This window comes from Mytilus edulis, chromosome 14, assembly GCF_963676685.1.
Source record: "Mytilus edulis chromosome 14, xbMytEdul2.2, whole genome shotgun sequence".
In the NCBI taxonomy this organism is placed as follows: domain Eukaryota; kingdom Metazoa; phylum Mollusca; class Bivalvia; order Mytilida; family Mytilidae; genus Mytilus; species Mytilus edulis.
This window is the reverse complement of record NC_092357.1, coordinates 32,178,769-32,206,579: the sequence shown is the minus strand read 5'-3', so window position 1 is coordinate 32,206,579 and position 27,811 is coordinate 32,178,769. Positions and strand designations below refer to the sequence as shown.

At 31.1% G+C, this 27,811-nt stretch overlaps 1 protein-coding gene across 1 annotated transcript in view; it reads right to left on the bottom strand.

Annotated features, from left to right (window-relative positions):
* Positions 1–27,811, bottom strand: part of LOC139503875 (uncharacterized) — a 114,193-nt gene that overhangs the window by 45,838 nt on the left and 40,544 nt on the right. Inside the window, exon 4 of the mRNA XM_071293852.1 lies at positions 21,556–21,871. Coding sequence (XP_071149953.1) covers positions 21,556–21,871 — 316 coding nt within the window. The remainder of the gene's footprint in view (positions 1–21,555; positions 21,872–27,811) is intronic.

Here is a 27,811-nt window from a genome sequence, read left to right as displayed (position 1 = left end):
GCTAAATTTACATAGAATTTATGCTCTCCTGTGTAAAGAATTGTTCACATTCTTGATAATTCATGCAGCAAATATTTCAAAAATGCTTCATTTTGTAGTTTCTTTCTTTTATTATATCAGACATAAATAATTTTTCATTTCCTACTGTTTGAATGGACTTTTGGTGGAAATTAATACTCCCAAGGGACATAATTCAGCTTTTTCATTGATTAATACAGGCAACAAATGCAACTTTACAGCTTAGTATTTTGCATATTTAATGTTTAAAGTGTCTAATATCTTTGTTTTCATCATCTCAAGACAGAATAGTAGATTTTATAACAAGCTCTGAAATTTTTAACCACAATATGGCATATACTAAAGCATGGAATGGAGATTAGTATGAAAAATCTTGAATTTGTGCATTTGTTGTAAATTTTTGATAAAATGAATACAAATTGAATGGAACTGTCCATTTTATCTGTTTAAATGGAACTATTTATCATTCTTTTTGAATAAGATAAGATATGATTGGATACAGGTTGTTTATTTAGGCTTTTCTGAAAGTAGTAGAGAATGAGGCAAACCAGCATGTGGGGGTGGGGACATAAAATGATCTATGTTTCTTTAAGTACTGGGAACATACAAGTATTTATTATAGCCAAGGTTTTCACAATAGCCCAGTATTGCAATCATAATGTCATAAGAATTCTTTATATCTTTATGTCACAGTATACTGAAGATAGCTGGGGAAATCAAAGTCACTAAGACTTCAATTCTTTTATACTATTTTGAAGCTTTTGATTAGTACATTTGATTTTTATCACAAAGAATAGAAATTTTTCACTGAGAACAATACTGTGTTGAGAAAAGTGCTGAGTCATCATGATAGGTCAAATTGATTGGTAATGATATAAAACTTTATTCTAGGATGTCAATACTAACTATATTGTGTAAAATGCACCATATTATAGTTCTTTTGTATTTGATTTCACCTTTCGCAATGATTTTTTCAATTGGAAACACCAGAATTCAAGTCGCGACAAATATTTTTAACTGAAATGTTTGCCTTTTTTGCTGTGTAATTCCCTAAATGTATCACTTGGGTATTTCTGTAAACATAGTCTATTAAAATGGGAAATTGTCTGGTTTAGTTAGTACTGTTTATGAAATTAGGCAATATTTGGTCACATTGGAAGCATTTTCAGTGTTAGAATTGTTCATATAAGAAAAAAAGAGGCCCACTTGAGGCTAAATTTACATAGAATTTATGCTCTCCTGTGTAAAGAATTGTTCACATTCTTGATAATTCATGCAGCAAATATTTCAAAAATGCTTCATTTTGTAGTTTCTTTCTTTTATTATATCAGACATAAATAATTTTTCATTTCCTACTGTTTGAATGGACTTTTGGTGGAAATTAATACTCCCAAGGGACATAATTCAGCTTTTTCATTGATTAATACAGGCAACAAATGCAACTTTACAGCTGAGTATTTTGCATATTTAATGTTTAAAGTGTCTAATATCTTTGTTTTCATCATCTCAAGACAGAATAGTAGATTTTATAACAAGCTCTGAAATTTTTAACCACAATATGGCATATACTAAAGCATGGAATGGAGATTAGTATGAAAAATCTTGAATTTGTGCATTTGTTGTAAATTTTTGATAAAATGAATACAAATTGAATGGAACTGTCCATTTTATCTGTTTAAATGGAACTATTTATCATTCTTTTTGAATAAGATAAGATATGATTGGATACAGGTTGTTTATTTAGGCTTTTCTGAAAGTAGTAGAGAATGAGGCAAACCAGCATGTGGGGGTGGGGACATAAAATGATCTATGTTTCTTTAAGTACTGGGAACATACAAGTATTTATTATAGCCAAGGTTTTCACAATAGCCCAGTATTGCAATCATAATGTCATAAGAATTCTTTATATCTTTATGTCACAGTATACTGAAGATAGCTGGGGAAATCAAAGTCACTAAGACTTCAATTCTTTTATACTATTTTGAAGCTTTTGATTAGTACATTTGATTTTTATCACAAAGAATAGAAATTTTTCACTGAGAACAATACTGTGTTGAGAAAAGTGCTGAGTCATCATGATAGGTCAAATTGATTGGTAATGATATAAAACTTTATTCTAGGATGTCAATACTAACTATATTGTGTAAAATGCACCATATTATAGTTCTTTTGTATTTGATTTCACCTTTCGCAATGATTTTTTCAATTGGAAACACCAGAATTCAAGTCGCGACAAATATTTTTAACTGAAATGTTTGCCTTTTTTGCTGTGTAATTCCCTAAATGTATCACTTGGGTATTTCTGTAAACATAGTCTATTAAAATGGGAAATTGTCTGGTTTAGTTAGTACTGTTTATGAAATTAGGCAATATTTGGTCACATTGGAAGCATTTTCAGTGTTAGAATTGTTCATATAAGAAAAAAAGAGGCCCACTTGAGGCTAAATTTACATAGAATTTATGCTCTCCTGTGTAAAGAATTGTTCACATTCTTGATAATTCATGCAGCAAATATTTCAAAAATGCTTCATTTTGTAGTTTCTTTCTTTTATTATATCAGACATAAATAATTTTTCATTTCCTACTGTTTGAATGGACTTTTGGTGGAAATTAATACTCCCAAGGGACATAATTCAGCTTTTTCATTGATTAATACAGGCAACAAATGCAACTTTACAGCTGAGTATTTTGCATATTTAATGTTTAAAGTGTCTAATATCTTTGTTTTCATCATCTCAAGACAGAATAGTAGATTTTATAACAAGCTCTGAAATTTTTAACCACAATATGGCATATACTAAAGCATGGAATGGAGATTAGTATGAAAAATCTTGAATTTGTGCATTTGTTGTAAATTTTTGATAAAATGAATACAAATTGAATGGAACTGTCCATTTTATCTGTTTAAATGGAACTATTTATCATTCTTTTTGAATAAGATAAGATATGATTGGATACAGGTTGTTTATTTAGGCTTTTCTGAAAGTAGTAGAGAATGAGGCAAACCAGCATGTGGGGGTGGGGACATAAAATGATCTATGTTTCTTTAAGTACTGGGAACATACAAGTATTTATTATAGCCAAGGTTTTCACAATAGCCCAGTATTGCAATCATAATGTCATAAGAATTCTTTATATCTTTATGTCACAGTATACTGAAGATAGCTGGGGAAATCAAAGTCACTAAGACTTCAATTCTTTTATACTATTTTGAAGCTTTTGATTAGTACATTTGATTTTTATCACAAAGAATAGAAATTTTTCACTGAGAACAATACTGTGTTGAGAAAAGTGCTGAGTCATCATGATAGGTCAAATTGATTGGTAATGATATAAAACTTTATTCTAGGATGTCAATACTAACTATATTGTGTAAAATGCACCATATTATAGTTCTTTTGTATTTGATTTCACCTTTCGCAATGATTTTTTCAATTGGAAACACCAGAATTCAAGTCGCGACAAATATTTTTAACTGAAATGTTTGCCTTTTTTGCTGTGTAATTCCCTAAATGTATCACTTGGGTATTTCTGTAAACATAGTCTATTAAAATGGGAAATTGTCTGGTTTAGTTAGTACTGTTTATGAAATTAGGCAATATTTGGTCACATTGGAAGCATTTTCAGTGTTAGAATTGTTCATATAAGAAAAAAAGAGGCCCACTTGAGGCTAAATTTACATAGAATTTATGCTCTCCTGTGTAAAGAATTGTTCACATTCTTGATAATTCATGCAGCAAATATTTCAAAAATGCTTCATTTTGTAGTTTCTTTCTTTTATTATATCAGACATAAATAATTTTTCATTTCCTACTGTTTGAATGGACTTTTGGTGGAAATTAATACTCCCAAGGGACATAATTCAGCTTTTTCATTGATTAATACAGGCAACAAATGCAACTTTACAGCTGAGTATTTTGCATATTTAATGTTTAAAGTGTCTAATATCTTTGTTTTCATCATCTCAAGACAGAATAGTAGATTTTATAACAAGCTCTGAAATTTTTAACCACAATATGGCATATACTAAAGCATGGAATGGAGATTAGTATGAAAAATCTTGAATTTGTGCATTTGTTGTAAATTTTTGATAAAATGAATACAAATTGAATGGAACTGTCCATTTTATCTGTTTAAATGGAACTATTTATCATTCTTTTTGAATAAGATAAGATATGATTGGATACAGGTTGTTTATTTAGGCTTTTCTGAAAGTAGTAGAGAATGAGGCAAACCAGCATGTGGGGGTGGGGACATAAAATGATCTATGTTTCTTTAAGTACTGGGAACATACAAGTATTTATTATAGCCAAGGTTTTCACAATAGCCCAGTATTGCAATCATAATGTCATAAGAATTCTTTATATCTTTATGTCACAGTATACTGAAGATAGCTGGGGAAATCAAAGTCACTAAGACTTCAATTCTTTTATACTATTTTGAAGCTTTTGATTAGTACATTTGATTTTTATCACAAAGAATAGAAATTTTTCACTGAGAACAATACTGTGTTGAGAAAAGTGCTGAGTCATCATGATAGGTCAAATTGATTGGTAATGATATAAAACTTTATTCTAGGATGTCAATACTAACTATATTGTGTAAAATGCACCATATTATAGTTCTTTTGTATTTGATTTCACCTTTCGCAATGATTTTTTCAATTGGAAACACCAGAATTCAAGTCGCGACAAATATTTTTAACTGAAATGTTTGCCTTTTTTGCTGTGTAATTCCCTAAATGTATCACTTGGGTATTTCTGTAAACATAGTCTATTAAAATGGGAAATTGTCTGGTTTAGTTAGTACTGTTTATGAAATTAGGCAATATTTGGTCACATTGGAAGCATTTTCAGTGTTAGAATTGTTCATATAAGAAAAAAAGAGGCCCACTTGAGGCTAAATTTACATAGAATTTATGCTCTCCTGTGTAAAGAATTGTTCACATTCTTGATAATTCATGCAGCAAATATTTCAAAAATGCTTCATTTTGTAGTTTCTTTCTTTTATTATATCAGACATAAATAATTTTTCATTTCCTACTGTTTGAATGGACTTTTGGTGGAAATTAATACTCCCAAGGGACATAATTCAGCTTTTTCATTGATTAATACAGGCAACAAATGCAACTTTACAGCTGAGTATTTTGCATATTTAATGTTTAAAGTGTCTAATATCTTTGTTTTCATCATCTCAAGACAGAATAGTAGATTTTATAACAAGCTCTGAAATTTTTAACCACAATATGGCATATACTAAAGCATGGAATGGAGATTAGTATGAAAAATCTTGAATTTGTGCATTTGTTGTAAATTTTTGATAAAATGAATACAAATTGAATGGAACTGTCCATTTTATCTGTTTAAATGGAACTATTTATCATTCTTTTTGAATAAGATAAGATATGATTGGATACAGGTTGTTTATTTAGGCTTTTCTGAAAGTAGTAGAGAATGAGGCAAACCAGCATGTGGGGGTGGGGACATAAAATGATCTATGTTTCTTTAAGTACTGGGAACATACAAGTATTTATTATAGCCAAGGTTTTCACAATAGCCCAGTATTGCAATCATAATGTCATAAGAATTCTTTATATCTTTATGTCACAGTATAGGGAAAACGGTAGTATTTAATTTTCCCAGCATTAGGTTGGCCTTTTGTGTACCCAAGGCAGGTGAAGGAAGTCAAATTAGGAGCGCTGTGATTGGATGTAAGGGTACAATACATTTTTTATTTATCTATGAATAACTGCAGTGTGTATATTTACAACATAAATTTTGAAACCTATTGAAATATTTTCTAGAGAATTATTTGAAAAGACTTGCAAAATTTCATAAATTTGGTGCAAAATGACGGTGGGCATGGATAACATAAACAAGCTCCGTTGGAAGTTGGTCATGATACTATTTGGCTTTAATTTTTAAAACACAATAATAAAGTACTAACGCAGCATATAACTGTTTTATCCAGGTTTTTATCTTAAAAAGTTGTAAATTTAGAAAATGTTAATATTGTCGCCTATGGCAGAATAAATAGTACCGTTTTCCCTATACTGAAGATAGCTGGGGAAATCAAAGTCACTAAGACTTCAATTCTTTTATACTATTTTGAAGCTTTTGATTAGTACATTTGATTTTTATCACAAAGAATAGAAATTTTTCACTGAGAACAATACTGTGTTGAGAAAAGTGCTGAGTCATCATGATAGGTCAAATTGATTGGTAATGATATAAAACTTTATTCTAGGATGTCAATACTAACTATATTGTGTAAAATGCACCATATTATAGTTCTTTTGTATTTGATTTCACCTTTCGCAATGATTTTTTCAATTGGAAACACCAGAATTCAAGTCGCGACAAATATTTTTAACTGAAATGTTTGCCTTTTTTGCTGTGTAATTCCCTAAATGTATCACTTGGGTATTTCTGTAAACATAGTCTATTAAAATGGGAAATTGTCTGGTTTAGTTAGTACTGTTTATGAAATTAGGCAATATTTGGTCACATTGGAAGCATTTTCAGTGTTAGAATTGTTCATATAAGAAAAAAAGAGGCCCACTTGAGGCTAAATTTACATAGAATTTATGCTCTCCTGTGTAAAGAATTGTTCACATTCTTGATAATTCATGCAGCAAATATTTCAAAAATGCTTCATTTTGTAGTTTCTTTCTTTTATTATATCAGACATAAATAATTTTTCATTTCCTACTGTTTGAATGGACTTTTGGTGGAAATTAATACTCCCAAGGGACATAATTCAGCTTTTTCATTGATTAATACAGGCAACAAATGCAACTTTACAGCTGAGTATTTTGCATATTTAATGTTTAAAGTGTCTAATATCTTTGTTTTCATCATCTCAAGACAGAATAGTAGATTTTATAACAAGCTCTGAAATTTTTAACCACAATATGGCATATACTAAAGCAAGGAATGGAGATTAGTATGAAAAATCTTGAATTTGTGCATTTGTTGTAAATTTTTGATAAAATGAATACAAATTGAATGGAACTGTCCATTTTATCTGTTTAAATGGAACTATTTATCATTCTTTTTGAATAAGATAAGATATGATTGGATACAGGTTGTTTATTTAGGCTTTTCTGAAAGTAGTAGAGAATGAGGCAAACCAGCATGTGGGGGTGGGGACATAAAATGATCTATGTTTCTTTAAGTACTGGGAACATACAAGTATTTATTATAGCCAAGGTTTTCACAATAGCCCAGTATTGCAATCATAATGTCATAAGAATTCTTTATATCTTTATGTCACAGTATAGGGAAAACGGTAGTATTTAATTTTCCCAGCATTAGGTTGGCCTTTTGTGTACCCAAGGCAGGTGAAGGAAGTCAAATTAGGAGCGCTGTGATTGGATGTAAGGGTACAATACATTTTTTATTTATCTATGAATAACTGCAGTGTGTATATTTACAACATAAATTTTGAAACCTATTGAAATATTTTCTAGAGAATTATTTGAAAAGACTTGCAAAATTTCATAAATTTGGTGCAAAATGACGGTGGGCATGGATAACATAAACAAGCTCCGTTGGAAGTTGGTCATGATACTATTTGGCTTTAATTTTTAAAACACAATAATAAAGTACTAACGCAGCATATAACTGTTTTATCCAGGTTTTTATCTTAAAAAGTTGTAAATTTAGAAAATGTTAATATTGTCGCCTATGGCAGAATAAATAGTACCGTTTTCCCTATACTGAAGATAGCTGGGGAAATCAAAGTCACTAAGACTTCAATTCTTTTATACTATTTTGAAGCTTTTGATTAGTACATTTGATTTTTATCACAAAGAATAGAAATTTTTCACTGAGAACAATACTGTGTTGAGAAAAGTGCTGAGTCATCATGATAGGTCAAATTGATTGGTAATGATATAAAACTTTATTCTAGGATGTCAATACTAACTATATTGTGTAAAATGCACCATATTATAGTTCTTTTGTATTTGATTTCACCTTTCGCAATGATTTTTTCAATTGGAAACACCAGAATTCAAGTCGCGACAAATATTTTTAACTGAAATGTTTGCCTTTTTTGCTGTGTAATTCCCTAAATGTATCACTTGGGTATTTCTGTAAACATAGTCTATTAAAATGGGAAATTGTCTGGTTTAGTTAGTACTGTTTATGAAATTAGGCAATATTTGGTCACATTGGAAGCATTTTCAGTGTTAGAATTGTTCATATAAGAAAAAAAGAGGCCCACTTGAGGCTAAATTTACATAGAATTTATGCTCTCCTGTGTAAAGAATTGTTCACATTCTTGATAATTCATGCAGCAAATATTTCAAAAATGCTTCATTTTGTAGTTTCTTTCTTTTATTATATCAGACATAAATAATTTTTCATTTCCTACTGTTTGAATGGACTTTTGGTGGAAATTAATACTCCCAAGGGACATAATTCAGCTTTTTCATTGATTAATACAGGCAACAAATGCAACTTTACAGCTGAGTATTTTGCATATTTAATGTTTAAAGTGTCTAATATCTTTGTTTTCATCATCTCAAGACAGAATAGTAGATTTTATAACAAGCTCTGAAATTTTTAACCACAATATGGCATATACTAAAGCATGGAATGGAGATTAGTATGAAAAATCTTGAATTTGTGCATTTGTTGTAAATTTTTGATAAAATGAATACAAATTGAATGGAACTGTCCATTTTATCTGTTTAAATGGAACTATTTATCATTCTTTTTGAATAAGATAAGATATGATTGGATACAGGTTGTTTATTTAGGCTTTTCTGAAAGTAGTAGAGAATGAGGCAAACCAGCATGTGGGGGTGGGGACATAAAATGATCTATGTTTCTTTAAGTACTGGGAACATACAAGTATTTATTATAGCCAAGGTTTTCACAATAGCCCAGTATTGCAATCATAATGTCATAAGAATTCTTTATATCTTTATGTCACAGTATACTGAAGATAGCTGGGGAAATCAAAGTCACTAAGACTTCAATTCTTTTATACTATTTTGAAGCTTTTGATTAGTACATTTGATTTTTATCACAAAGAATAGAAATTTTTCACTGAGAACAATACTGTGTTGAGAAAAGTGCTGAGTCATCATGATAGGTCAAATTGATTGGTAATGATATAAAACTTTATTCTAGGATGTCAATACTAACTATATTGTGTAAAATGCACCATATTATAGTTCTTTTGTATTTGATTTCACCTTTCGCAATGATTTTTTCAATTGGAAACACCAGAATTCAAGTCGCGACAAATATTTTTAACTGAAATGTTTGCCTTTTTTGCTGTGTAATTCCCTAAATGTATCACTTGGGTATTTCTGTAAACATAGTCTATTAAAATGGGAAATTGTCTGGTTTAGTTAGTACTGTTTATGAAATTAGGCAATATTTGGTCACATTGGAAGCATTTTCAGTGTTAGAATTGTTCATATAAGAAAAAAAGAGGCCCACTTGAGGCTAAATTTACATAGAATTTATGCTCTCCTGTGTAAAGAATTGTTCACATTCTTGATAATTCATGCAGCAAATATTTCAAAAATGCTTCATTTTGTAGTTTCTTTCTTTTATTATATCAGACATAAATAATTTTTCATTTCCTACTGTTTGAATGGACTTTTGGTGGAAATTAATACTCCCAAGGGACATAATTCAGCTTTTTCATTGATTAATACAGGCAACAAATGCAACTTTACAGCTGAGTATTTTGCATATTTAATGTTTAAAGTGTCTAATATCTTTGTTTTCATCATCTCAAGACAGAATAGTAGATTTTATAACAAGCTCTGAAATTTTTAACCACAATATGGCATATACTAAAGCATGGAATGGAGATTAGTATGAAAAATCTTGAATTTGTGCATTTGTTGTAAATTTTTGATAAAATGAATACAAATTGAATGGAACTGTCCATTTTATCTGTTTAAATGGAACTATTTATCATTCTTTTTGAATAAGATAAGATATGATTGGATACAGGTTGTTTATTTAGGCTTTTCTGAAAGTAGTAGAGAATGAGGCAAACCAGCATGTGGGGGTGGGGACATAAAATGATCTATGTTTCTTTAAGTACTGGGAACATACAAGTATTTATTATAGCCAAGGTTTTCACAATAGCCCAGTATTGCAATCATAATGTCATAAGAATTCTTTATATCTTTATGTCACAGTATAGGGAAAACGGTAGTATTTAATTTTCCCAGCATTAGGTTGGCCTTTTGTGTACCCAAGGCAGGTGAAGGAAGTCAAATTAGGAGCGCTGTGATTGGATGTAAGGGTACAATACATTTTTTATTTATCTATGAATAACTGCAGTGTGTATATTTACAACATAAATTTTGAAACCTATTGAAATATTTTCTAGAGAATTATTTGAAAAGACTTGCAAAATTTCATAAATTTGGTGCAAAATGACGGTGGGCATGGATAACATAAACAAGCTCCGTTGGAAGTTGGTCATGATACTATTTGGCTTTAATTTTTAAAACACAATAATAAAGTACTAACGCAGCATATACAACTGTTTTATCCAGGTTTTTATCTTAAAAAGTTGTAAATTTAGAAAATGTTAATATTGTCGCCTATGGCAGAATAAATAGTACCGTTTTCCCTATACTGAAGATAGCTGGGGAAATCAAAGTCACTAAGACTTCAATTCTTTTATACTATTTTGAAGCTTTTGATTAGTACATTTGATTTTTATCACAAAGAATAGAAATTTTTCACTGAGAACAATACTGTGTTGAGAAAAGTGCTGAGTCATCATGATAGGTCAAATTGATTGGTAATGATATAAAACTTTATTCTAGGATGTCAATACTAACTATATTGTGTAAAATGCACCATATTATAGTTCTTTTGTATTTGATTTCACCTTTCGCAATGATTTTTTCAATTGGAAACACCAGAATTCAAGTCGCGACAAATATTTTTAACTGAAATGTTTGCCTTTTTTGCTGTGTAATTCCCTAAATGTATCACTTGGGTATTTCTGTAAACATAGTCTATTAAAATGGGAAATTGTCTGGTTTAGTTAGTACTGTTTATGAAATTAGGCAATATTTGGTCACATTGGAAGCATTTTCAGTGTTAGAATTGTTCATATAAGAAAAAAAGAGGCCCACTTGAGGCTAAATTTACATAGAATTTATGCTCTCCTGTGTAAAGAATTGTTCACATTCTTGATAATTCATGCAGCAAATATTTCAAAAATGCTTCATTTTGTAGTTTCTTTCTTTTATTATATCAGACATAAATAATTTTTCATTTCCTACTGTTTGAATGGACTTTTGGTGGAAATTAATACTCCCAAGGGACATAATTCAGCTTTTTCATTGATTAATACAGGCAACAAATGCAACTTTACAGCTGAGTATTTTGCATATTTAATGTTTAAAGTGTCTAATATCTTTGTTTTCATCATCTCAAGACAGAATAGTAGATTTTATAACAAGCTCTGAAATTTTTAACCACAATATGGCATATACTAAAGCATGGAATGGAGATTAGTATGAAAAATCTTGAATTTGTGCATTTGTTGTAAATTTTTGATAAAATGAATACAAATTGAATGGAACTGTCCATTTTATCTGTTTAAATGGAACTATTTATCATTCTTTTTGAATAAGATAAGATATGATTGGATACAGGTTGTTTATTTAGGCTTTTCTGAAAGTAGTAGAGAATGAGGCAAACCAGCATGTGGGGGTGGGGACATAAAATGATCTATGTTTCTTTAAGTACTGGGAACATACAAGTATTTATTATAGCCAAGGTTTTCACAATAGCCCAGTATTGCAATCATAATGTCATAAGAATTCTTTATATCTTTATGTCACAGTATAGGGAAAACGGTAGTATTTAATTTTCCCAGCATTAGGTTGGCCTTTTGTGTACCCAAGGCAGGTGAAGGAAGTCAAATTAGGAGCGCTGTGATTGGATGTAAGGGTACAATACATTTTTTATTTATCTATGAATAACTGCAGTGTGTATATTTACAACATAAATTTTGAAACCTATTGAAATATTTTCTAGAGAATTATTTGAAAAGACTTGCAAAATTTCATAAATTTGGTGCAAAATGACGGTGGGCATGGATAACATAAACAAGCTCCGTTGGAAGTTGGTCATGATACTATTTGGCTTTAATTTTTAAAACACAATAATAAAGTACTAACGCAGCATATAACTGTTTTATCCAGGTTTTTATCTTAAAAAGTTGTAAATTTAGAAAATGTTAATATTGTCGCCTATGGCAGAATAAATAGTACCGTTTTCCCTTTACTTTCGTTTTTAAAACAGGATGTTGACTTGACAATGGTAAAACATGGACCATAAACGGATATGTAAATTCCGTGTACGTTTACAAAGCACGATTGAGTGAAGAAGCTCTTTCCACATTATTTCTTCAACAAAATAGTTGAAATGAACGTTAGATAATAATAATAATAATAATAATAAATTCTTTATTTAAAGAGGGTAACTCAATTAGAAATAGTCTAATTTTCATTGAGGCCCTCAAACAAAATGCATGCATACAGTTAACATTCATACATTAATAGTATATACACAATTCAATCATTGAAATATACAAAGGGTAATAAATGACAATATTTGATATAGTTTTGTTAGAGGAAAACAAATTAGTTGACTTGCATATAATTTTCAAGAAAATGATTATAACTATGTTTCTTGAATAATTCCACATTAGGACATTTTTTTATTTCGAGTGGTAAATTATTCCATACTTTGGTTGCAGAATAATGAAAAGATTTTTTATAAAAATTTGTATTTGGTCTTGGAACAAAAAGATCATTATTAGAGACAGATCGTAAGTTGTGGCGTTGCACATCATCAATATTTAGTATTGCTAAGTAATCAGGTGTTAGCCCATTTACAATTTTAAACATTAGAATTGATTGTTGGTATTTTATTCTTTTGGTAAAAGATAGCCATTTTAAAGAAGAAAACATGAAATTAGATGGAATAGAAATATCGCTATAAAGGTATCAATGATAATTTTAGCATTTTTGAAGAAATGTAGATGCATAATTAAATTTCCCACCTGTGCACATGCGCATACATGTTCTAGTTCATACAACGTACAGTACGCCCAGAGAGTATGTAATCGCGAACTCTAATCACCGATTTCCGAGTGTAGCGGTGCGACACCGCGAATCACGGATTATACTCCCAATTTCCTCCAAAGATTCTCTCCCAACACCGAGTGGCTGTTTATTGGTTTATTGCCCATCGGATGTACTGAAAATTAATGACGCGTGACAACATCATCGGATTAGTCAGATTTATTACCTTTGTACCTTTAATCGATCTTGATTGCACCTGTGTGCTTTAAAATACGTTATTTAAATGTCCTTTCATTGTCAGATAAAAGTGTGACATTTTTATTTAAAATAAGATAATTAATCTTGTACAATGTATGTATATGCCCATGTCATTGTCATATGACATACAACGTACAAACGTATAAAAATACGAATAAAACACTTATTTTGTATTTTCATTATAGTCCGATCAGGTCATAATTTTTGTTTTTTCAACAAAGACGATTTTACCACAATTAGAACCTTTTATGACCTACTCAGTGAGCAATATTCGGTTCATTAATAGTTCAATATTATATAATTTATATCAACTGGCTTAAAACAAAATGATGTTTTTTACGGTAATATGTCCAATCTAAATTAAACCCAAGAGTTAATTTATCGGATCCACAAGTGAACTCTGTTACTTTCAATTTATTTTGAAATGTAAAATATTATGTTTCACTACCTCGGTAGATTACCGACTTGAAATATTTGAATTTAAAAAAGAAACTGTAAAGTGACAAATAGTTTTGTATGCAATGTGGCAGCCCTATATTCATAACAGGGATGGGGTAATTGAAAATGTAATGGTAATTAAGTGTAATGCATTACAATTTTCCACGTAATTGAATGTAATGTGTAATTGAGCATTTTTTTAATTACATGTAATGGTAATTTAATTAATTACATTGAAAAAAGCATGTAATGCTCAATTACTTTTGAATTACATTTCAATTACATGTACTTTTATTGTGTTAAAGATAAGGGTTTGTGTTTAATAATCATGATAATATAAATTGTTAAATTATATTTAAAAATATTGATATCACATACTTCTTTAAAATATGAAGTCTGTAATTTATTCTAAAGTTTTATATTATTTATTTGACCTACAAATTTTTTTTCCTGAATAGTCTTATAATTAAAAAAAAAATGTGAGAATATTTATATATGTGTTGTTCAGTTTTTTTAGAAAGATCTTTGTTAACTAAATAGATTGATAAGGTATTAACCACCTTGTTAAACAAATCCAAAAAAAATGTGTCACATTGAAATTTTTTTCTTATACAGGTGATTATAATTTAAAATCACTGCACACAATCATTTTGTCAAATTAGTATACACAAAAGGATTATAGAGATAAAAATTAATAGCTGTAAAAACAAACAGCAATTAATCAGATTAAAATGTCCAGGGGCAATGCCACTTTTACATGTATTTTTATCTAATTAGTGAAATACATATATTGGTAATATTTAGACATTATGTACATTTTTTGTACTAAAAATTATTTTCAATATTGTGACAAGCACACTATTTAATATTTTTAAAGAAAAAAAAAACACTTTTAATTTATTTATAATTTCTTTATTTATATTATGTTTTATTTAAATGGTTTTATTTCTGAGATGTCAAAATACCCCTTAATTTATTGGCAAGTAATTATGAACAAATTCCCTCTCCTATCAACACATCTTTTAATCATGGAACTGTCATGTTCTAATCAAGCAATATCTGCCACAAAAGCTCCTGTCGAAAAACTGTAGAAGTGCTGTCAAAGTGTTCAGACCAGAGATATGCAGACTAAATGACAAAACATTAAATTACTAATGATTATCAAATGCAACGCTTAAACTATGCTTATCGGTACGTCATGCATATTTTACACATGGATTTTATATACATGTATAATATTGTTAAAAAAATATTATGATAAAATGTAATGAGTAATTTAATTAATTACTTTAGTAAAGTAATTGTAATTTAATTAATTACATTTCAAAAACTGTGTAATGTGTAATTAGTGTAATTGATCATTTTTGCAATGTAATGTGTAATTTAATTAATTACATTTCAATGTAATTGGCCCCAAGTCTGATTCATAAATACTGAGATACATTCGCCGCCGAGACACAACACAATAATCAAAACCTTTAAATATTTAATTATATGGAGAAAAAAAAAAATCATGTGTTTTTTATCCGTTATGATCTGTTATTGATCTTTAATTATTTAAAATAAAATTGGATTGCGCAATCCGTATTTTACTGCTCGTTAAAAGTCCTCTGCGAAATGTAAAAAGAAGTATTTCAACAATTATAAAATAGAATATTTAAATGAAATTATATCGTGTTCTACAAGAAAGAAATATGTAAAAAAAAATGTGGGTCGGATTTTTACGATCGGCAAATTTTCACAGAGGATCTCTACCAACGCCCATCAGGAACTGAACGACATGCATCCTGTTTTCATCTACCATTAATATATAGTGTTGACTATGGACGTATAAATAATGTCCGGTTTTATATCCTCTGTTGACTGAGAAACGTAAAAATAAAAGGCTAATGTTGGTTAATTCAGAAAAGGAATACAATTTAGAATCCGGTTAATCAATTGTAAAAGTACCTTCTAGAGCCTCAATCTTAACGCACACAAATTTATGTCAATCATTACAAAGCAAGTTTAAACCTTGAATGAATTTTCCCACGGTTATCCAGAAAGGTCACCTGAGTTTACTGTTACATGATACTATTTCCCGCCAAATAAAAATCTCGTGGACAAAATTGATGTCACTATTTTTAGCATTCAATATTGTGAGCAAAGTCAAGTTCAAGTTCAACTACGCACTGTTGATCACTGAGATGCGTATCGTCTTCCCACGGCAATTAATTGCTTTAAAAATATTTAAAGATCACTGTTCTAAATACAACACAAAAGTTTACATTCATTGTGCGTAAATGAATATTATGCAACGACGAGTTGGTGCAGCTATAGAAGTATTCCTGTTGTAGCCGAAATGTATTATTTATCCTAAAGTAATGCTAACAAATCGTGAAGAGAACATGCCGTAGACTTATTAAGCATAAGGAATGGTGAAAAGTATTTTCTTTTTTTCTTGCATATACAAGTTTTAAGACACGTAATTTTCTTTCTTTCTCACATTTTATACCTTCAGCGTTAATTTCCGTTTATTTTCACGCAAGTATGTCTCTTTTCGTAAGTTATATAAATTACCGATAAAAAAAAACCCGAGGTCATAATCAAGTATAGATTTTTTTTTATTATAAAACTTTAATGCAATTGAAAGCATTAACAACAACCTTTTGCTTTTTAAAACTTTTATTTTGTAATCGTAAAATGGAAATGGAGTAGACTTATTAGCATAACAGATAGTGAATAATATTTTCTTTTTTACTTGTATAAAAAACTTTGAGACGTGTCACTTTTCTTTAAACTACCCTAATTTATTCAGCGTTAGTCTCCGTTTATTGTTACACAATTATATCTCTTTTAGTAAATTAAATATTTATTTACTGATAAAAAAACGGAAGTCAAAATCAAATATAGTTGTTTTTAAAATTGATTTAAATGTACAGAGTAATTAAAAGAATTAACAACAACGTTTTTATTTTTATTTTAATCTTTCATTTGTTTCAAGCAATCAGATATAAACTGATAATCAATAGACAGGAAATACAATTGTTTAATTACATTAGAAATCTCGCATACCTTGACTGTCGCGTGCCGGCATAGATCAGAAGGATTAGGGCAATTAATTACCTGGTGTGACACCGCGTCACTCCAGACTGGGAGAGATGTCGCTAATACAATAAACAAAAGGTAACGGATTTACGCGGAAGTCGGAGGGAATACTCCCAAATTTCTCCGAGAATTTAGGGAGTGATGTCGGAGTTTCCTGGTGTCACACCAGGAAAAGATGCTCCACAGGGCGCAGCTTTATACGACCGCAGAGGTTGAACCCTGAATGGTTGGGGAAAGTATGGACACAACATTCAAGCTGGATTCAGCTCTAAATTTGGATTGTGATTAAATAGTTGACACAGCATAGGTTGGTGACACAGAATGAATGTGGTCTAATGAACTTAAAAAAAAAATTCGCTATGCTGTTGAATATTAATCCTCTCAAAAAAATGTTTGAAGAAATTTTCTTTTTATTTATGAAATATGGAATGAGAAAAATTGCCCCCCCCCCCCCAATTTTGTTTTCATATCCCCCTTTTCCTTATTCCAAAACTGATCTCAATTCAAATTTCTAATGGAGTTTGCAACAATAACTGCTCATTTAAATACATCATAAAATATTAAAATGTAAAAAAAGTGCTTTTTATCACTGAATGGTAAAGATTGTTTTAATTTATCAGTTGGTAGTAAAAGTGAAAATACATTGTATATTGTATAAAACAATGATTTAAGTTGATTCAACTACTATTCTGGACAAAGAAAGATAACTCAAATTTTCAAAGAATATTGAAAATATCTTGCTATTGCACAAATATCTATTCTGGACAAAGAAAGATAACTCCAAATAACTGAAAATTGATTGCTATTTCACAATATTGTGCAATAAGATATTTCTTGCTATTGCGCAATACTGTCAATTGAAGATTTCTTGCTATTGAACCATACTGTGCAATTGAAAATTTCTTGCTATTGCACAATACTGTACAATTGAAGATTTCTTGCTATTGCTGAATACTGTGCAATTGAAAATTTCTTGCTATTGCACAATACTTAATATAATAATTTTGAATCCTGTTTGGACCAACTTGAAAACTGGGCCCATAATCAAAAATCTAAGTACACGTTTAGATTCAGCATATCAAAGAAGCCCAAGAATTTAATTTTTTGTTCAAACTTAGTTTAATTTTGGACCCTTTGGACCTTAATGAAGACCAATTTGAAAACGGGACCAAAAATTAAGAATCTACTAACACAGTTAGATTTGGCATATCAAAGAACCCCAATTATTCAATTTTTGATGAAATCAAAAAAAGTTTAATTTTGGACCCCGAACAGGACCAACTTGAAAACTGGACCAATAATCAATAATCTAAGTACACATTCAGATTCAGCATATCAAAGAACCCCAAGGATTCAATTTTTGTTAAAATCAAACTAAGTTTAATTTTGGACCCTTTGGACTTTAATGTAGACCAATTTGAAAACGGGACCAAAAATTAAGAATCTACATACACAGTTAGATTCAGCATATCAAAGAACCCCAATTATTTAATTTTTGATGAAATCAAACAAAGTTTAATTTTGGACCCTTTGGGCCCCTTATTCCTAAACTGTTAGGACCAAAACTCCAAAAATCAATACCAACCTTCCTTTTGTAGTCATACACCTTGTGTTGAAATTTTATAGATATCTATTCACTTATACTAAAGTTATTGTGCGAAAACCAAGAATAATGCTTATTTGGGCCCTTTTTTGGCCCCTAATTCCTAAACTGTTGGAACCAAAACTCCCAAAATCAATCCCAACCTTTCTTTTGTGGTCATAAACCTTGTGTCAACATTTCATAAGTTTCTATTAACTTAAACTAAAGTTATAGTGCGAAAACCAAGAAAATGCTTATTTAGGCCCTTTTTGGCCCCTAATTCCTAAAATGTTGGGACCAAAACTCCCAAAATCAATCCCAACCTTCCTTTTGTGGTCATAAACCTTGTGTTAAAATTTCATAGATTTCTTTTCACTTTTACTAAAGTTAGAGTGCGAAAACTAAAAGTATTCGGACGACGACGACGACGACGACGCCAACGTGATAGCAATATACGACGAAAATTTTTTCAAAATTTGCGGTCGTATAAAAACTTAACTATAACCACTTAACCATGAAAATGAGGTCAAGGTCAGATAACACCTGCTAGTTGGACATATACACCTTACTGTCCTACCATACACCAAATATACTAGACCTATTGCTTATAGTATCTGAGATATGGACTTGACCACCAAAACTAAACCTTGTTCACTGATCCATGAAATGAGGTCGAGGTCAAGTGAAAACTGTCTGACGGGCATGAGGACCTTGCAAGGTACGCACATACCAAATATAGTTATCCGATAACTTATAATAAGAGAGCATTGAACATTACAAAAAATCTTAAATTTTTTTTCAAGTGATTACTGAACCAAACAAGAATGTGTCCTAAGTACACGAATGCCCCACTCGCACTATCATTTTCTATGTTCAGTGGACCGTGAAATTGGGGTAAAATCTCTAATTTGGCATTAAAATTAGAAAGATCATATCATAGGGAACATGTGTACCAAGTTTGAAGTCGATTGGACTTCAACTTCATCAAAAACTACCTCGACCAAAAACTTTAACCTGAAGAGGGACAGACGGACGAACGGACGGACGAACGGACGAACGGACGGACGGACGGACGAACGGACGCACAGACCAGAAAACATAATGCCCCTCTACTATCGTAGGTGGGGCATAAAAAATGAGGTCAAGGACATTGGACATGTGACTGACGGAAAGTTCATAATATGAGGCATCTATATACAAAGTATGAAGCATCCAGGTCTTCCACCTTCTAAAATATAAAGCTTTAAAGAAGTTAGCTAACACTGCCGACGCCGCCGCCGGATCACTATCCCTATGTCGAGCTTTCTGCAACAAAAGTTGCAGCTTGACAAAAATCTTAACTTTTTTTTCAAGTAGTCACTCAACCATGAAAATGAGGTCAAGGACATTGGACATGTGACTGACGGAAACTAAGTAACATGAGGAATCATTTATAAAGTATGAAGCATCCAGGTCTTCCACTTTCTAAAATATAAAGCTTTTAAGAAGTTAGCTAACACGGCCGCAACCACCAGATCACTATCCCTATGTCGAGCTTTCTGCGACAAAAGTCGCAGGCTAGACAAAAATATGTGTGTATGTGATTCTCAATGATTTTTTTGTAAGCTCAGACTTTAGTTTTTCAAATTGCACAATATAAAATATTCCCTTTTGAAAACATAAATATGGTTGAACCCCAGTCCCACTAGACCATGATCGCACCACGCTCACCACGATCTAAAATTAATTCAGATCGTGGTGAGGTTGCAGTATGAGCGGCATGGAAATGTTCATTTTCGTTGTTTTCAGGACGATCCTACATGTACGTCCTCATTACGCTTCTACAACGATCCTGCTACCATTATACCACGTTCTCACCACACCTTTTCTATGAATATCACGATCTTACTACGCTCATCACGTTCTCACTACGACTATACTACGAGTTATCCGATTGCAACACAATCTTACCACGCTTCTAATGCGATTAAAGCACGTTCTTACCATGATTATACTACGTTCATTATATAACTGCCATCTTACTACGTTCTCAGCAATAATGTCAACATTGTGTTCAATCCATTCTGTTCCATTCCTTCTTTTTCTGATTAATAAGTAGATTTCTAGCAAACAATACAGTCATGCCACCAAAATCTACTAGAACATGTGGCCATGATGGTAGGGGTAGATATAAATGCTGAGGTAAAATGAAGCTCTGATAGTAACGAATCCTGATTCTATCAGAGATGTCGGACCTACTAATCCAACCTAAATTACAACCTATTGCTGGCCCATCAAGCTCAAATGACGATATTTTAGGGAATGATAGCAGAGATGACACAGATGAGTTAAGCATGGTTGAGTCGTTAGAGAAAATGAACAAGAGGTCCTACATGTATTATAACATACAGACAAACAAAACCTGGAGAGATTTAATATTCTATGTCAAAATGACAATGAAAATGATGGTTGTTGTATGAACATAGTCAGGTCATAAAAAAAACTTTGTATAACTGTGATTTTCAACATTTTATTAAAGTCCAAAGCCCGTAATTTCGATAAAAATTAGCAGAGCCGAATGAAACTTAAACTTTATCTGTAACTCATCATGGTAAACTCACATACCAAAAATCAGCCCAATATCTGAAAGTGTTTAGAAAAAAACTCCATATAATGGTTTGTTGCGGAATGCCGGAATGCCGGAATTATGGAATTTCGGACAAGGGTAAAACTATATTCGTTGCGGGGCCATAAAAATGATTTACAGAAGGCAGATAAGATCATTTTAAATTTAGTGTATACATCTAACAAGGCGGCCATTGTGATTTCCATGATCACCATGCTGGATGTACACAATATGTGCTAATAATAAAAAAAAATTCAAGTGTTATTCAGTCATAACAAGTGTTACTCGGATAATAGTAATAACAGTGCTATTCCGTCATTCAAGGTACCTATTACAGTAAACACACATTTTTTCCCCAGATTTTGACAATTTATCTACAAAAAAAAATTTGAAAAAAAAAAAAAATTGCTGATCTACCGACCCTATTTTTTAAAAGGATGTAACTGGAACCACATATGTATTTTTATTTGACCTTACCTTCTTCAATTTCCTCTTTAGATTTAGCAATTGATCCTGTGGTGTCAGAAAATTTGGTAGCAAGGTTCTGTGTCTCAGTTTCACGTTTCTGTAGAGAATCTTCCAGCTGCTGAATTTTGTTTTCATGCTTTTCTATTAATGACTTTTGGTTAACAAGTGTTGTTTTAAGATCATTGATCATGCTGTTTTTCTTCTCTTGTGATATATCACATGCCATAAGTGAGTTCAACATATCTGCAAGGGATGGGTCTAGGACAATATGTTTTACAGACTGTGATTCACTAAGTAATGATGATCCACCAAGACGTGCAATAGCCTATAGTATATAAATTAAAATAATAATTGAAAATTGGTTTACCATGATTGATAAAAAATACTTATGTTTACATTATGTACAAGATTGCTTCTCAGAGTGTTGAGAAATGCTCCCCACAGCAAAGTAAATGATGAACGTTAAAAAAATAGTATGTTACAAGATGTCTTTGTAGAATGATAGTAAACTGTTAACATGTGTTATGTCTTACCTTTATGTTAGTATAATACTACAATGGATATTTTTAAATTAAAGGGTAATTATTCCACATTTATATAATAACTATAGAAAACATGCATTTAGTCAATGAACCACAAATAATCAGAAGGGCAAAAAAGTCTTCATGAAAATGAGAAAATTGTCAATGCTAAAATCTAACTGCATACCAATATAAACCAATATCTCATTACTGGAGGGACAATATTTCATGGCAGTCACAATTCAGTTTTGACATTAATTTTCTTTGGTCTTGTTGGTCAACTTGTTTTAAAAAATATATTACTGTTTGTTTCTCAACTTGTATATAAAATTAAAATTGAGAATGGAAATGGGGAATGTGTCAAAGGGTCAACAACCCTACCATAGAGCAGACAACAGCCGAAGGCCACCAATGGGTCTTCAATGCAACGAGAAACTCCTGCACCCGGAGGAGTCCCTGAGCTGGCCCCTTAACAAAGATGTACGTATACTAGTTCAGTGATAATGGACGTCATACTAAACTCCGAATTATACACAAGAAACTAAAATTAAAATCATACAAGACTTTAACAACATGAACAAAGGCCAGAGGCTCCTGATTTGGGACTCATCTACTTTGTAAACAAAATTTGTTAAAAAAAATACAATAATGATAAAATAATTGTCATGATTGTCAAGAAAACAAAATGTCAAAGTGGCTTGGTACTTAAATGGCTTCATGGTGCCAGGAAATATAATGAAAAAATTTAATAAATCTTCATTTATATAGTTTAATGAACAGTTTTCTAAATAGTTTAATAAATATATGCATTTAAAAAGTAAATATTTCATAATCTCTCTCTTAAATATTCAAACAATTGCACCCCACATAACCCCGATACAAATGTATTTCGGACGTTGACGCATTCGAAGCGATAATCAAGACAACATTTGGGATGACAACAATTTTGAATGCCTCTCTAGAACTTATTTGAGTATATATAAATATGTCAATGTGCATGTTAGTTTATTTATTCAATTATACAGTTGTTGTAAGTTTTAGATATTGCATAGAAAGCTTGATTAAACTGTTATAAAAAATTATATGCAAAACGCACAGACATAGTACAATTTCATACGTTTAATGAGATAAAAAATGCTGAATATCTTGTCGTGCATACACCTTTGCGTATTAATACCTTAAGCAATAATAAATAACTATACGTCGAATTACCAAGTGCCTTCAAATGTTCCCTAGAACTTAGAATAAACGCAATATCATACTAAATAAGTTTTCTCTTACTGTATTGTTCGTGACACCAGAAATAGGACGTGTGTATCTGTATGCTTAGCAAGTGATATTTGCATCTGTCGAGAAATTGTATTTTCCTACCAATTTACACTTTGGTATGCATTTAAGGATTTTTTTTACATATACAAAATACCTTCAAGAGTGTTTCGACAATACAACGGATATTATGGGTTTCTGTCTGCATGTTTTGGTGGTAATTTAATTTTTTAAACATGTATATTGGTTAAAATCATATCAAAGCATTGTTTTTTATTTGGTCGGGTTGTTGTCTCTTTGACACATTCCCCATTTCCATTCTCAATTTTATTTAATAAATGCAAAATTCATTGACAGGCGCAATTTTGTCACAACGAAGCGTACAGTATAAAAAGGTGTAATGACAACGAAGCATACACAACATGAAAATAAAGCCATTTTAAAATGTGTATTTTTTTTATTCTAGATACAACATAAACCTAAGATCTTTATTAGTTTGTTATTTTAAACTATGAAATTTTCAAAAATGTATGTTTTAAAAACTATGAGACATGAGAAACATTACGTTTTGAATATTTAAAAATACGAAGCAGACGTTTTATCATTGATATCATCGTGCGTTTTATTATGCTTGTGTATTAAAATGTTACATATTTGAAGAACCATTTGGTAAGTAATGAGTATTATGGCAAAGAATATGTTGGAGCAAAATATCCGAAGAATATATATTGGATTTTCTTTAAAAGTATTATATAATTTTTTTACTGTCTGAACTCAGTGGTACACAGTGTTTTCGATTCCAAAGCATCAACGTCCGGATTCATCTGTATCAGGGTTATACAGGGTGAATTGTATACTATAATCCATTTGTGACTTTTGTCCTGCGACTTTTTTTATTTTTTTCTTATATTTATGTATATAATGGTCTGATCTTATAATATTTCAGAGTTGAGAAAAATATTCTCAGAAAAAAAAATAAGTTATTAGTATCTTCATCTGGTCCTGTCATTGTCGATGTTGGTCGTGTCATTGAGAGTGATGCCCGGACCGTCATGTCATGTTTTTGCAAGCTTTCAAAAAAAGAAAATCTAATTTTTTCTTAAATTTATGTATTTAAAAAAAGGGAACTTACATTTCAAATTTGAGATATTTCCTTCATGTCCTAGTCTAGTCAAAATAAAGTTTAACGTCAAACTAATTGCAACAAAAGAAATTTTTGGTGAATTTGAATTATAATATATGTCTAAATAATATATTAAAAATCGACAAAAATCGATCGGCTAGTTATTTCTTAAAATCGATTTCAAATTTTCTAATAACTTTCGTGTAAATTACGTTACGTTCGGGCTACCGTAGAGTGAAAGAGTTCACTAAAGGGAAATAACCGCAATGTAGCAGACGAATTTGTTGTTTTGGTATCGACGATTTTGCCAGTATTGGTAAGTATTTTAATGAAATAAAATGAAATGAAATAAAAGACCCTGAGTGGTATTGTTTATATTTATAGTTTGAAATCCATATACAAACGTTCAGTAATAACAATTGTTTGGTTTGTACAATCTTTCAATCAGGTGTAATGATAAGTCGTTATCCTAAGGCTATTTTTTTTCTTATTTTTTCTGTACACTTAGCTTTCATTTTTTATTACCATGCATTGTCAAGCTTAGTAACTCATAATTATTTGTCAGTAACTAAATGTACGATGCTGTCCCATACTGAACCGTCTGACCTTGTTTGTTTACATTTAAATTTCAATGGCGTCAAAATCACGTGATGTCAATTCGTTCTACCCAATCAAATTGCTCTACTGTCAATTAGGGGATTTTCCAGTCTACGGCAATTACGTTATTTCTTTGTGGGATATTGCTTCAAAATAGTTTGCAATAATTTTCGGTTTTATTCAACAGGAAAACTCTTTTTTTGCCATCCCTTTTGACATCAGTGGAATTCTGTATGAATATTTATCTACAGTCATGATGGTCAGAATATCGATCTTTTTATAATGAATAAAAAGAAAATTCTATGAAAAATAAATTTAAATTATTTTTCATTAACCTACTCTATATTCCTGTACAAAATTATGGCATGGGCATCGTTTTTTCAATTAGTTTTCCTTTCATTTTGGTTGGGCTTTTTTCGCGGGAAAATCGCGAAAGACGTAAGGAGCATGTCATTTTAAAATTCCAAAAAATACGATTTGCTTGACCTGTATTGCCTGCCACAAGATTAATGACGCTGAATGGAATGTACACAAAGCAATGGAGGCCGGAAGTGGGATTTTGTGAAGTTCTAGAATGTTTTTAGACATTCGGAAGTCGGGATTGAAACGGGCATTAGAAATTTGGCATTTTTTTTAGCAATAATTGAGAACAACAATGAAAACTTACCTTCAGATGTTTTTTTATTCAAAAGTGCAGAAAAAACGTATTCTACATTGTTTTTCTACACCGGAAGTAGCGTAGTGACGTCAATGCGGAGTTTCCCCGTGTGTTAAGTTCAAACACAAATACCTAACGAACTGACAAGATGAACGATTTTAGACTACGGTAGGATATTGTACACCTTGGCTCTTGCGACGTCTTCTTATGAATTAATATTGAATTTAAGCTCAGAAACTGTCATAAGTCGTTTGGTTATTAATAAAACCCTTTACTATAATTTATCCAAAACATCGAAAAAATTGCATTTGGTGACCACTGCTAGCCTACGCTATTTCGGATGGAAAAAAAGTATGGAAAGCCGTTAGCGTTATTACATATTTGCAATTATCGAAAAGAACATTGAAATTTTAACGTTTTGAGGGCAATTCTGTCCATTGCAAGTTAAATATTTTCCATCACTATTTTATTTCGTTTGATACCAATTGATATTTGCACTTTTTATACATTTTATAGTGTAAATTGCCGTTTCATAGCCGTTTTATAGCCGTTTCATTATTTATAGTCATATATATATATGCGTTTATATTTTTTTTGTTTAAATATTGGCGGCCCTAATGATATTATTTATTAATTTGCGTCTTCATCTGATGTGTATAAATTCATACAATTTACGAGGCAAAAGAATAATTAATTATTTGTTTAATATTTTTAAAATCCTGTAAATAAAACCAAAAGTTTAATTCGTGACTCAAAATGACATACATGAATATTTTTATTGAAAAAAAAAATCTAAAGGTTGATTTTTAACATTTATTTTTATTATTTCAGATGGCACAATGGACAACTCCTTTTTTTGTGACAAGCTCCTGGAGAACGGCGAACAAACAGTTAAACTTGGAAAGAAAGGGTGTGATAACATCAACAAAATAAGCTCCGACAGACAACAAGAAATATTAACTGTTCCAGGTCTTACAGTTCACTATGATTGCAGACGTGATTTCATTAACCTTATATCGACGAGTAGAAAACAAGCGTGGATGTAGACACGGAAATTAGTACTCCGGAAAGAGGGTTAAGGTCCAGCAAACCACTTTTTAAATTCAAAGAAAACTGCTTGTTCTGCGGCCAAACAGCAAAGAACTACAAAAGAAAAAGAGGATATGATGTTGTTTGTGTCTATTATATCAACTGCAGCACAGCTTCTTAAAGAAGACATCAAGCTAATAACATCGAAAGACATTTTCTATCCGTCTGCAGAAGGAATGGAGTCCGAGACCTCAAATGCTGACTATGTCCCTCGTTCACTACGAATATTTTTGAACTCATTATTTAGCGAAGCAGATTGTGTCACTAAAATTTCAGCTATTGGACATGCAATCATACAGGCAACAAGACCGCGGAGTGTTATAGCACCATTGCAGATTGGCTTAGGAATTCAAATGCACCACCACTTTAGTTCTCGGTTTCTTATTGACACACTATTCAATCTTGGGTTCTGTTCATCCTACAGTGAGGTACAAAATTTTGAGATGAATGCAACTGCGTCAAGAAGCACATAGATTGCAAATGAAAACCAATCAATTGTACAGTACATTGCAGATAATGTTGACCACAATATTAGATCTTAAGATGGTTTCGGAACTTTTCATGGGATGGGTATTATAGCAGCCTCAACTCCTGGCATCAAAACAGCAAGATCGGTTCCTCGCACAAACCCAAGTATAAAAGAAATAACTGCATTAGCTAAAATAAACATCAAATTCTATAAAGAACAATCCAATTCGTTTCAAAAATTGAAATATGAAGTATTCGAGAAAAGAGAGAAAGAAAATAAGTCATGGAAGCTCGACTTACTATCAAAAATTTGCTGGCCCTTAAAGTTCAGTGCAAGTTGGTCAGCTATAATGCATAAAACTAGTGGATCGTATCCTGGACAGTCAAATATAACATTTCTTCCTATGATCGATATTAATCCTAGCGGCGAGACATGCATCTATACAACACTCCATTTTGTCTGTAAAGAGGCTAAGCAGAACAAATGCACTCCTATATTAACTTTTGATCAGCCATTGTACTGGAAGGCAATGATGATAGTTC